Below are 13,662 nucleotides of genomic sequence, written 5' to 3' on the forward strand. Positions count from 1 at the left end.
AAGCTCCCCAAAAACCCCCTAAAACATCCTGAAAACATCACATGAAAACATGCAAGAAATGGCTGAACAGGGCACTTTCGGCGGCAGGTTCGGCGGCCGAAAGTCCCTCTGCAGCCGAAAGTCATGCAGGTTCGGCGGCACTTTCGGCGGCCGAACCTCCCAGACAGAGACGAACCTTGAGTTTCGGGGGCAGGCTTCGGCAGCCGAAACTGCCTCCACAAGGGGGTTCGGCGGCCGAAAGTCACTTTGGCGGCCGAACCTGAGTTTCTGCCGAAGGGCAGAAACTTGGCTCCCTTGTGTCCACAGCCTCCAAAACGCCTCAAAACCTGCATAAACTTGATTCTACTCATGCATACACATCATACCAGTTCCTAGGGGTCTCATACAAACATATGCCCCAACTACAACACTTCAAACACACATCAAGCAAGCCACATTGTTCAAAAAATCACATAAACCTAACATGTGCTCAACTAACTCTAACATGCTTCTCTACCCCTTAAAACTTCATAAAACTTGTTTAAATCATACATTGAGCTTAAGATCGGCTCTTACCTCTTGAAGATCGAGGGTTGAGGAGATCTAAACTTGGAGATGGGAGAAGTTCCAACTTTTGGTCTCCAAGCTCCAAAACTCGTTCTAAGCTCAAAGATCTTCAAAACCAAAGTTATAAACTTGTAAAGATCATGGAAAAAGGAAGGAAAAACTCAAGATTGGGGAAGGATGGTGGAATGCTCACCTTGGCCGAAATGGGGAGAAAAAGCTCGCCCATTTTCGGCTAAGGGACCCTTTTATAGTGGCTGGCCAGACCACGTTCGGGGGCCGAATGTGCCTCCGCATCCATGCAAATGTTCGGCGGCCGAACATGAGGTTCGGCGGCCGAACCTTGACTTCCCTCACTCACGTTTTCGGGGGCCTAACGTGCCTCCAAAACGCATGCATGTTCGGCGGCCGAACTTGACTTTCGGCGGCCGAACCTGGGTTTTCCTCCAAAGACTTTTCATGTAAAAACTCATTAAATTCCTTACTTAAAACATGAAATACATGAAGACATTTCATAAAATCATAGTTTTTTACCCTTCTAGAGGTTTCCGACATCCGAATTCCCACCGGACGGTAGGGATTCCGATACCGGAGTCTAGCCGGGTATTACAACGGGTTCCGGCAACCTTAAGTCGATCTGAATCCTAGCGCTGGTAGCGGTCTAGTTTTCGAGTCGTTACAGACAGGGACAACAATAATGGCTTCAACATCGACACAGACAACAATAGATGAGAAGGACAACAAGGACAGCAACAATGGCTTCAACGTCGACACCGACAGTAGCTTCAACGGTGAAGGCGACGGTAGCTTCAACGTTGACACTGATGAGAGCGAGAAGGATGTATAGTAGCAATTGTAAAGGAAAGACGGAAAATTAAGGGGAATTACATGCAACTGAGAAAGAGGGAAAAAAGGTCGTGCAACTAAGAAAGGGGAACTTCGTGAATTCTTATGTTAGGGATTTAAAATTTAGTAACGGAAACATCTGTTACTAAATTTAACATCTATAATGGATAATATGTCTGTTACTAAATGACTGAATATAAAACCATTTAGTAACAGATTTGTACATCCGTTACTAATATTTTCAAATTAAACCAATTCTATAACGGATTTTTATCCGTTACAGAATTTAGTAACGGCTTTATAATGGATTAGCTAATTCGTTACTATTATTGTTCTTTACATAACATCTGTTATTAATCCGTTTCTAATCAGTAATCGATATTTTTCGTTACTATTTTTCGTTACTAATTCGATAAATTTTTGTAGTGTAAGGAACATCTCCCTCAAGCTATCTCTGAGATTGTCTAGAGAGCGGGAATAAAACGCGACCTGTTGAGTAGTGGAGCGAGCAAGGTGGCTAACGAGAGAGGAAGCGAGAGTCCAAGGCTTCTGAAGTTCCCCCAACATTCGAGTGCACAACATTTCAACCACAGAAGCTGGCAGAGACTTTGGAGTCACCTCGGTGGCGTTGTGGAGTTCGTTGTCGGGAGCCGAGGATAGCTGCTCCACGATATGTTTCCCTTTGTCTATGGAGGAAGGAGGAGCAGTCTCTGGAGGCCTTACCGTGCACTCTTTCTTGACAGTCCGGCCCTCAGGGGAGGCCTCAAAAGTTTGGGCTCCCTTGCCAACAGCTCCACCAATGACAACAATAGCAGCAGCCTAGCGGGATTGAGTCGCTAGAGGAGTGACCTCAGTTCCCCCCTTGGAGCCACTCTCAGTGGACTTATTGATGGTGATGGGCTCCCGGGAGGCTGGATTGGAGGTGGACTTGGGCTTCGAAGCTGCTGGAGACTTGGAGGAGGCTAGAGCCTTACCTTGAGTAGAGGCCCTGGAGGCTGCAAATCGAGAGCCTTTAGCCACGGGCACCAGCGCCTGAGAAGAAGCGGGGGAAGCAGTCCGACCTGCCACAGTAGGAGTGACAACATAAAAAACTTCGCATGGCACATCTGCAACTGACCGACCTGCCTTAAAGGCCTCTAGAGTGGCCTTCATGCTCATTTGGACATGGTGAAATTCTTGGGAGGCCTGATCTTGTCCATTGGCACGGAGGAAGCTAAAAAAAAAAAAAACTACCCAAGTCAAGGCCAAACACAATGAAATGAAAATACGCTACTGGAAAGGAAAAAGAAGAAAAGGGGGGGGAAGAAAAAGACAAGAAAACAGTCATTAACGAGTACTAGCTTCCTAGTAGTCTCAGAGACTAGATACGAACATGCACTTCTTGACATTATGCTTCCTTTGAATAGAGGTCAGTCGAAGAAGACAGATCTGGTCCACCAAAGGCAACCGATGAAGGTCGTTACAGCATTGGGGAACCTCCCTCCAGGAGAGAACAACATCCCAATCGATCTTAAAGCCCTCCTTTAGCTTTACCACCACAAAGGCCTCAGCTCAGCCTTTTATTGAGTCTTTGTACCCCATAAAGATGCATAACCCTTCTCGGGGAGCAAAGTAGTAAAACCCGTAATTTGCTTGAACTAAACAGAAAAAGGTAGAAAACAGAATGACAGAAGGGGCAAAACTCCAATACAGACTTATGGACTCGAAGGAATACATGAAGAGGATAGAATTCGGAGATAGCATGCAAGGAGTCACTTCGAAGTGATGAAAGACCTCGATAAAAAAGGAGGAGAAAGGGAAGGTTAATCCGAAGTCGCGTTGCTTAACATAGAAGATCAAGCTACGACCTTGTTAGGGTGTATCAAACCTGCTGGCGGAGGAACAGGAAGAACAATACTCTCATTGCGAAGAGGAGCCCTAATCCTGTAGATGGAGGTGTCTATGTAGTCGACGGAGAAAAAATTGGAAAGAGTAGAAGGGGTGACCGTGGACCTCAGACCTACAATATCAGGGATTCTAACGGTGGCCATCAGGAAAATGGAGACGTACCTCGGGAAAATTTTACAGAGAGGGGAAAAGACGGATTTGAGGAAGAAAAGCAAGAGAAGAGTCTAAAGCGAAATTGAAGGTATGAATTTGAAATGGGTAAAGGCAGGAAAGAGACTTTTTGATGGGAGCCTCCCTACGGCCGCGCGGTCATAATTGAGACCTAGGGATTTACCCCCCTCATTAATATGGAATAACTAATGAGGAGGTAAAGGGGCACTTGATGACCGCTGAGCCACTGGCACCCAGGCTGAGGTCGAGTCCTGGTAGAAGAGTCAGGTCCAAAACCCAACAGAGCCCACTACATAAGCTAATCCATCAGCACACCACCCAGCCCGCGGTTAAAGTAGGCGGGGCTGACCGAGGGCCCGAACTCATTAGAGAGGAACCCAATTCATCTGACGTGATGGGGAGTAGGCGAGCAGGCCCAACTATGCCATGACTCTATCAGCAGGAGCGTCGAAGGGGAATTAAATGGCCGTCTAACGATGATGGGCAGGCAGGTATGCCCATACGTACGACTCTGTGTGACAGCGATAGGTGGTACTATAGCAGGATGGCGGTTATGTGTCACTAGAAGATAAGAAAAAAAAATGAATAAAAGAGGGGAGCACAACCTATTCAGATTAAGTTTACTCATATACACAGAATCCTATTTCTTTCTAGATTTCAAATCATCTAAAGGCATTCGTTGAATTTCAATCTTATATATTCTAGTTTATTTATTAATCCACAATAGATCAATTTAATTAAGTAATTGAAATTTTGTACCTTGAAAACTAGAGAAGAAACTTTAACTAATTTGACCAAAGCTATAATTTTTATGTAATTTGTAAAAAAGATCTCGATTATTCTTGTTTATCTGTTTTAATTTTATGTGATTGAGTTACATATTCAAGGTTGGAGTTCTCCTGCAATTAATAGAGCATAATGTAATTAGATGCAACCCTACATACTCAAGAATAGTGTACACTTTATACTGTTGTTGTCCAAAATGATCGGACAAACTTTTGCATTGGAATTTTAGAAATCTTTTAGGATTTACTCGCTCCTCCTTCACTTGAGGCTTTAAGAGAGGGTCTTTCCTGATTTAAATAACTTCACGTGCAAAAAGGTTGATTTTAAAATAAATTTCTTTTTTTTTATTAGGTATTCATTGGACTTTACTTTGAATTTGATGACAAGTTAATGTGGTTGCTCATATGCTATCTAGAGTAATTATATATTATGCTAGTTACACTAAGTAATTTATTTTTTCTAGTGATATTTCATCTGTTTGAACGTACTATTTATTAGTCGGAAATGATGTTTTCCATTATTGTTTAATTTGATTTTTTGAGTTTAAAAAAAATTATAAATTAATTAAAAATTTCAAATAAAAATCACAAATGAGAGAAAAAAAAGTTAAATTCTGATAATATCATCTCAAAAAAATTGACAGCAATTGAATTAATAATGTATGCTTCAATTGGAAATTTGGTACCAAAGGCACTGGATGATTCAAAATTCCAAGCTACTCTCCAAGAATAAATATATTTTCTAAGAAGGCAATTCAAGTGAATTTTTTTCTATGGACATTTACAGTAAAGAAATTGCTAGGAAAGTTTACGGCCATGGTGACAATTTGATTTGATAGCATATTACTATAATTAATATAAAATTGAAAGATTGAGTATATAATTTATAAAAAATTAAGACAATTCGTATAACTTTAAATTTTATTTGAAGATTAGTTTTTTGGTATAAACATTAACTCTAATTAAACAGTTTTAAAAAAAACTATTAGAAATCAAATCCAACCTCAAAAAAATTATTGAAGGGAGTTTATTTATTTTATTTTAAAATATTATTAATTCTGCCATTTCTAGAGATGTTTATTCGGCCTTGTTTGGTAGAGTCAATGTCATGAGGTTGAAATCCTGGCACCCATCCCATTCCTGTGAAAGTTGAACTAATTAATGCTTTAATTGGAATTTTTGTACCAAAGGCATGAATTTCTAAGTCTACAGAAGATGAAAATTATATATTTTATATTATAAAAAATTGTAATTACCCTTATAAAAAGATCATTTTATAAAAAAAAATTAATATTAAATTAATGAAAACTAATTTCTAAATTTTTATAAATTGATGTAATAAAAACTATATTGAACATTAATTAATAATATCATTATTGAAAACTAGAGTGTTTGTTTTTGAATTGAGAAGTTATGGGAACATCAACTGCCAATGTTGTTGAGATTCTTGCCTTGCTCATTCTGCTTCAAAGCGTTTCCTCCTTCTGCAATGGAGATAATTTCAATGGAAGCTGTATCAAGACTGAAGGAGAAGCTCTTGTGAAGTTCAAGTCAAGCCTCGTCAACAATTCAAACTCGTTGCCTTCATGGGTGGGGGATGATTGCTGCAGATGGCACGGAGTCACTTGCGATGACATAACCGGTCATGTAGTTAAGCTCGTTCTTTCTCGGGCGTCCATCATGGGAAACATTTCCCTTCATCTTGGAAATCTTTCAAACTTGCAGTATCTTGATCTCAGTTGGAATTATGATCTCAGTGCGAATCCTTCATTGGCAATCCACAGCCTCCATTTTCCATCTTCTTTGAAATACTTATACTTGCCGTACGTGGTCCTGGACAAGTGTGACAATTGGTTGCAGTCAATAAACATGCTTCCTTCTTTACTAGAATTAGAATTGTGGAATTGTGAGCTTTCCATCATTGGTGATGTTTCACATGTCAATTTTACATCTCTTGAGGTTCTCAACCTTGGATTGAACAACTTCCATTCCACAATCCCAAGCTGGTTATATAATATTACCAAACTTCGACATCTTGTTCTACAGTCTAGTGCTTTCCGAGGGTCTCTTTCCACTGATATCAGTAATCTTAATTCTCTTGCTTCCCTTTATGCGGGTTCTAATTCTTTGGAAAGCAACATACCCAACACGTTAAACAGGCTTTGCAATTTGATTGAGCTAGACTTGGGTTACAACAAGTTCAGCGGTGAGATTTCCGGAACTTTTGGCAACTCATCCACTTGCATCAAGAACAGTTTAGAGAATCTGATTCTTTTAAACAATTCATTTTCTGGTAGTATTCCAGATAATTTGGGACAATTTAAACGCCTGAAAGTTCTTTCTCTTTCTAAAAACTCTTTCTGGGGTTCAATTCCTGTATCCATTGGACAGCTTTACAACCTTGAAACACTAGGTTTGAGTAAGAATTCATTGCATGGGAAAGTTTCTGAACTTCACTTGTTAAACCTGAGAAGCTTGATTAAATTGAATACGGGTGGGAATTCTTTAGTTTTTGATATTGATCCCGAATGGATACCTCCTTTTCAACTTGACTGGATTGGTTTATCATCTTGTGAAGTAGGGCCTTCGTTTCCAGAGTGGCTCAAAACACAAAAGAGCATTAAAGTTTTAGGAATGTCTAATGCAAGCATCTCAGATAACATCCCTGACTGGTTTGAAAATATTTCTTCCAATATTGTAGGATTGGATTTATCTTATAATCAGTTGTTTGGGACCTTGCCAACATTCAGAAAACTGAACACAACTTATGCTAACGAATATAGGATCATATCGTTGAAATCTAACCAGTTTGATGGTTTTTTAACCTGTTCTCATTTTGATGCAACCATATTGGATATCTCCAACAACTTGCTCCACGGCCAGATTCCCCAGAATCTCAGTGAAATGATGCCAAGTATGCAACTCTTATCCCTCTCCAACAACTACTTGAATGGTACCGTTCCAGCTAATTTATGCAGGAGTGGATCTTTACAAATTCTTGATCTTTCGAATAATCATCTATCAGGAAGAATACCTTCATGTTGGGGAAATTTGCCAAGTTTAACTGTGATTGATTTTTCAAGTAATATGTTGAGTGGTGATGTTCCAATGTCCTTGGGTTCTCAAGAGTCGCTTGTTTCCCTGCATTTGCAAAACAATACTCTGCAAGGAAAGATCCCAATGTCATTAAGGAATCTAGAATCCTTGGAGACTCTTGATCTTAGCATGAATGCTTTTGATGGTTTTATTCCTTCATGGATAGGTGAAAGCCTATCTTCTCTGAAAATACTGAGTATTCACTCTAATAAATTTGAAGGTGAGATTCCTCTGCAGCTTTGCTACCTTGCTTCTCTTCGCATATTGAACTTGGCAAATAACAAGATGACTGGAACCATACCTAATTGTTTTGGCAATTTTACTGCAATTGCTATGCATGAGCAGAAAGGGCACTGGGACTATTACACTAAAGATGAACCCTTTGCTCTTCTAACAGCTAGCTATGGTGAGAACCTTCTGGTTTATATAAAAGGAATAGAGCTTGAATATAGTAGAACACTTCGATTTCTCTATTCCATTGACCTTTCAGGAAATAACTTTGTTGGAGAAATTCCCCAGGAGTTGATGAATCTTTCAGGTCTACAGAACCTGAATCTATCTACAAACAAATTGGATGGGCATATCCCTTGGAACATTGGCAAGTTAAGCTCACTAGAATCACTTGACTTGTCTGACAATGAACTTTCTGGCTCTATTCCATTCAGCATTTCTGATTTGAACTTTTTAAGTCACTTGAATTTGTCATTCAATCACTTATCAGGACGAATTCCAAAGGGAAACCAACTTCAGACTTTGGATGACAAATCCATCTACATCGGCAACGATGGACTTTGTGGACCTCCATTGAATAACTGTTCAAATGATGCAGATGAATTGCCTAAAGGTCATGAAAAAGGTGGCACTACGAGGAAAGATGACTCTGAAATGGTTTGGTTCTACAGTGGTATGGGAATGGGATTTGCGGCTGGATTTGTTGGACTTTGTAGCATCTTGTACTTCAACGACTCATGGAGGTGTGCTTGGTTTGTGTTAGTTGACAGAGTCTGCAACAAGCTTTGGGTAACAATTGCAATTAAGGTAAATCAAGTGAAGAGAAAGTTTCTCAGAAATAAATTAGAAGGAAATGCATGAGAAGGTTGGTTCTTTTTATTTAATCACTCATAATTCATGGATGCTTTATTAATGTTGTTAGAGATGCAAATTGACAGAAATTTCAATTACATGATCATAATGCTTTCTATGTTAATTGTTGATGATAGTGTTTAATGTAGGATTCAATGTTGTTTGAGACTGAAGCAGATGTTGAGCTAAATTTAAATAAAGCCCCTCCTCCATTCGAGGTTTGAAGTTTGGAAGGCTGGAAGATTTTCTTTAAAGGGGATGTGTTTTTGTGTGATTGTTTCCAGGATTTGAATGGTACAATTCCAGCTTCTTTATGCAGGATTGTTTCTTTTAATATTCTTATTCTTTCGAGAAATCGTCTGTCGGGAAGAATACCTTCATGTTTGGGGAATTTGGGAGATTTAACGGTGATTGATCTTTCATATAATATGCTGAGTGGCCATGTTCCAATGTCCTTGGGTTCTCAACACTTTCTTGCTTCCCTGCATCTGCAAAACAATAATCTTCAAGGAAAGATCCCAATGTCATTGAGGAATCTACTGTACTTGGAGGCTCTTGATCTTAGCATGAATGCTTTTGATGGTTTTATTCCTTGGTGGATAGGTGAAAGCCTATCTGCATTGAAAATGCTCAGTCTTCACTCCAATAAATTTGAAGGTGAGATTCCTTTGCAGCTTTGTCACCTTGCTTCTCTTCGCATATTGAACTTGGCAAACAACATGATGACTGGAACCGTTCCTACTTGTTTTGGCAATTTTACTGCAATTTCTACGCACGAAAACAACGGAATTTGGGACTATCACTCTTATGCATTGGATGGGTCTTTCGAAGGAGATGTCTATGGTGAGAATATGCAGGTTTATGTCAAAGGAATAGAGCTTCAATATACTAGAACACTTTGATTTCTCTATTCCATTGACCTTTCAGGAAACAACTTTGTTGGAGAAATTCCCCAGGAGTTGATGAATCTTTCAGGTCTACAGAACCTGAATCTATCTACAAACAAATTGGATGGACATATCCCTTGGAACATTGGCAAGTTAAGCTCACTAGAATCACTTGACTTGTCTGACAATGAACTTTCTGGCTCTATTCCATTCAGCATTTCTGATTTGAACTTTTTAAGTCACTTGAATTTGTCATTCAATCACTTATCTGGACGAATTCCAAAGGGAAACCAACTTCAGACTTTGGATGACAAATCCATCTACATCGGCAACGATGGACTTTGTGGACCTCCATTGAATAACTGTTCAGATGATGCAGATGTATTGCCTAAAGGTCATGAAAAAGGTGGCACTACGAGGAAAGATGACTCTGAAATGGTTTGGTTCTACGGTGGTATGGGAATGGGATTTGCGGCTGGATTTGTTGGAGTTTGTAGCATCTTGTACTTCAACGACTCATGGAGGTGTGCTTGGTTTGGGTTAGTTGACAGAGTCTACAACAAGCTTTGGGTAACAATTGCAATTAAGGCAAATCAAGTGAAGAGAAAGTTTCTCAGAAACAAATTAGAAGGAAATGCATGAGAAGGTTAGTTCTTTCTATTTAATCACTCATAATTCATGGATACTTTATTACTGTTGTTAGAGATGCAAATTGACAGAAATTTCAATTACATGATCATAATGCTTTCTATGTTAATTGTTGATGATAGTGTTTAATGTAGGATTCAAGGTTGTTTGAGATTGCAGCAGATGTTAAGCTAAATTTAAATAAAGCCCCTCCTCCATTCAAGATTTGAAGTTTGGAAGGCTGGAAGATTTTCTTTAAAGGGGATGTGTTTTTGTGTGATATTCTTGAGCTTTTTCTAAGATAATTCCTATATTAATAACTTTAAATTTTCTGTACAATAACTTTAAATTGCTATAAAATAATATAAAAATTGCCAATTAAAAAAAAATCATACGAATTTTAATATAAAAATCGACAATTTTTATATATCTAATAATTTCTAACAACCAAACCCAGTTTTAGCATTTTTTGCAATTTCTTTTTTTCTCTCTGAATTTTCCAACCTCGTGCCACGCACGTGATCCAGCATGAATTACAGGCGCCGGAAGTGCGTCTTCTCCCGCAGCCAAAGAATCAACGATGGGTATAATTACCAAAATCCCCTCCCTCACGGCTGCAATTACTAATGTGGTTCCAAACAAAAGAAAAGCAATGGAAGCATACAGAAATTCCTCCGGCCCTCACAAGACTCACTCTTTTTTTTGAATTGCACAGGATATTTCAAATTGAGTTAGTTGTTTATCTAATTTTTTTATTTAAAAAAAATCACACAATATAAAATATATAAATAATTTTTAATTATTTATATAAAAATAAAATTATATAAATAAAAATAAAAAATAATAAAATTATACCGATATATATAAAATTATACCGAATTTTTTTATATTTATTTTATTTATAAAAATAATTACAATTTACTGCTTTAAATTTATTTTTATAGAAATGATATACCAGTAAATTTTAATATAATGATTATTTAAATAATAAAGTAAAATCTCATGAATTAACTAAATTAATGTTTAAATTTTATTAAATCTTAAATACTATATTATAAATACCTTTAAAATAAAAACTTATGACTTAATTGGAACTTCGATTCCAAAGGGATTACATAAATATTTCAAAGTCAATAATCTGTGGTGGGCAAGAAAGTGTTGTGATGGAGGAGGAGACTTTCATATTTGAATGCAATAATAAAACATTTTAAATTTCTTCAATAAATTATATATTTTTATTAATTTTAAAAATAATTAAAAAATATAACAAATTCGTAATTCGTAATTCATAATCAATAATCTTTTTCAATTCAAATTCAATCAATCCATAACTTTCAAATTTTTCAGCTAAATCCTTAATTAAACTAATATCCTTATAAAAAAATTCAATAATTTTTTACAGAAATTATAATATTAAGATAAATGAATTTTATCTCATTTATTTAAATTATTACAGTTTAATTTATTTTCTCTATTATTAAATAGTATTTTTTGTGATTTAATAATAAAAATAAATAAATTTTAATTAAATTAATTAATAAAATTCTATTTTTAAAATTAATAATTTTTATAAATTAATCTAAATAATATTATAATAATTTATTAAGTATTTTTTAGTCTGTATAATTTTAGGAGTTCTAATTCTATAAAAATATTGACGAATTTTTCTTAAAAAATATATATATTTAGTATTTAAAATTTACATTTTATATTTTATATTTTTATTTTAAAATATTTGTTTATCAAGCTTTCCAACAGCCGAGACAGCGACGGATTCTCCGTTCCTGTTGGGAGGGAGCGACAGAAGTTTTGAAAATGAAAGGGAAGGCAAAATGCAATGCAAGAAGGAATAGAACTCCAAAGCTTTGGTAGCGAAAGAATATTTTAGTGCGGATATCCCAATAGTAATGTGCATATTCTATATTCAAGTATATCACCGAATCGAGAAATTCTCATATTAGCTTATTCAAAAGTCATTGCTAGGAATATTAAAGAATTACAGAATCCTAGATCTAGCCTTAGTTCTTTAAGAGCTTGTGCTATATATGTTTTTGCTATTTACTATATATAATTAAGCATTTGATATATTACTTTTTTTTTTAAAAAATTTTAGAAGAGAATCCAACTTTCAGTATAGATAATAGAGTATGCGTTCTAAATTTATTTTGCCCTCAATACAGATAAATATATAATATTAATATTTTTTAAATATATATATATATATATATATTATTTTATTTATTTAAAATGATAATGAATAAAATAAATTTGTATTTTTTGAATTAATGAAAGTAAAATTTAAAATACGGCTGAATAAATAGCCGATTATATCATGTAATACACTGAATAGATAACAGTCTGACAAATGATTTATTTTCAGTTTAGTATATATTTATATTGTCTTTGGAACACTTGATATACATACAGAGGAGTATGCCAAGTGATCACCCTTTGAAATAGCTCTGACTAGTATTTCATTTGCTCTTAAATCAACATTTTCATCGTAGAGTCTAAAATGCCAACATTACTCTTATACTATTATTATTTTATTTTAACATACGTAAGATGCCAATATTATCCACAGAAAATATGTTATGAGTGTATGTAAATTTTATTTATCACATTTATGATTTTATATTTATTATTACAGTAATGATAACTTAGCAAAATGTTTATTCAGCTTAATTTATATTAATTGAATTAAATTGTATTTATCTATTTTTCTTTATTATTTATTTACTTGTGAATAAATTGTACTCACTCTTATATTTTTAATATTATAATTTCTTTGGGTGATTCACCCTTAGCACTCCATCAGAATCTAGTAGAGGTCGACCCAATTCTAAGTTCTTTTTAATTTTAGAAGATAAATTATAGATTATATGCTGACTGATGGATGTATTTTAATTGATGTATATATAATCTTTTGATTCTTCATAGAGGGAATAGAAAATAGTAATGTAAATATATTATGAATTAATTAGATCAGTTATCTGTCATCTCTTTCATGTTTTTATATTTTGAAATTATAACATATTATACATATTTATTATAGGTATAATTAAGAAAAATTCTGTTAATTTTTTGGGTTTTATCCGTCGTTAGAGAATGAGTGTAACAAAAATAATATTTTTTTTTATTAGTGGCCATCGAAACTGCATGATATTTTTTTTTAATTTTTAATAATTATAATTTTTAAAAATTTAGAAAATCTTATAATAAATTATTTTTATACAAAGTGAAAATATATATATTTATCAAATACATTTACTTAATATTAATTATTTTAGAAAAATCATAATTATTTCTAAATTTTGACGTTTTAATAAATATTAAAACAATTTTAAAATATGAAATTAAATAATTTAGTTCAAGCTTGTAATACCCAACTAGACTCTGGTATCAGAATTCCTACCGTCCGGTGGAATCTCGGATGTCGAAATCCTCTAGAGGGGTAAAATCATGTTTTTTATAAAATATTTTTATGTATTTTATGTTTTTAAGTAAGAAAGAAATTGAGTTTTGGATGGAAAAAGAGAATGAAGGAAAAATCCAGGTTCGGCCGCCGAACATGGCATGCATGCGGAGGCACGTTAGGTCTCCGAAAGTGGTCTGGCCAGCCGCCTGTAAAGGGGTCCCCTATCCGAAATGGACGAGTTTTCTCTCTCCATTTCCCGGCAAGGTGAGTCTCCGTCCTCCCTTGTCGATATTGTGTTCTTCCTTCAAGTCTCTCATGA

At 35.5% G+C, this 13,662-nt stretch overlaps 2 protein-coding genes across 2 annotated transcripts; both read left to right on the forward strand.

The window, feature by feature from the left end:
- Nucleotides 1-5,645: 5,645 nt before the first annotated feature.
- LOC110607338 (receptor-like protein EIX2) lies at nucleotides 5,646-9,313 on the forward strand. Its single transcript, XM_021746427.2, has 3 exons — nucleotides 5,646-8,366; nucleotides 8,561-8,629; nucleotides 8,696-9,313. Exons 1-3 carry the CDS (start codon nucleotides 5,646-5,648, stop codon nucleotides 9,311-9,313), a joined length of 3,408 nt encoding a protein of 1,135 aa, XP_021602119.2.
- A 4-nt stretch (nucleotides 9,314-9,317) lies between these two features.
- Nucleotides 9,318-10,192, forward strand: LOC110607350 (receptor-like protein EIX2). The gene is made up of 2 exons (XM_021746441.2): nucleotides 9,318-9,944; nucleotides 10,081-10,192. The coding sequence occupies exon 1, from the start codon at nucleotides 9,374-9,376 to the stop codon at nucleotides 9,938-9,940; it is 567 nt and encodes a 188-aa protein (XP_021602133.1). The 5' UTR covers nucleotides 9,318-9,373; the 3' UTR covers nucleotides 9,941-9,944; nucleotides 10,081-10,192.
- The last annotated feature ends 3,470 nt before the right edge of the window (nucleotides 10,193-13,662 follow it).

Source organism: Manihot esculenta, chromosome 1 (genome assembly GCF_001659605.2).
Source record: "Manihot esculenta cultivar AM560-2 chromosome 1, M.esculenta_v8, whole genome shotgun sequence".
NCBI lineage: Eukaryota > Viridiplantae > Streptophyta > Magnoliopsida > Malpighiales > Euphorbiaceae > Manihot > Manihot esculenta.

Excerpts from the sequence above, each read along its gene's own strand:
- LOC110607338 (XM_021746427.2), top strand. The coding sequence starts at position 5,646 with ATGGGAACATCAACTGCCAATGTTGTTGAGATTCTTGCCTTGCTCATT. Across the intron at positions 8,367-8,560 it reads GGGTAACAATTGCAATTAAG|GATTCAATGTTGTTTGAGAC; the intron begins GTAAATCAAGTG and ends TGTTTAATGTAG. Across the intron at positions 8,630-8,695 it reads AAGCCCCTCCTCCATTCGAG|GATTTGAATGGTACAATTCC; the intron begins GTTTGAAGTTTG and ends GATTGTTTCCAG.
- LOC110607350 (XM_021746441.2), top strand. The coding sequence starts at position 9,374 with ATGAATCTTTCAGGTCTACAGAACCTGAATCTATCTACAAACAAATTG.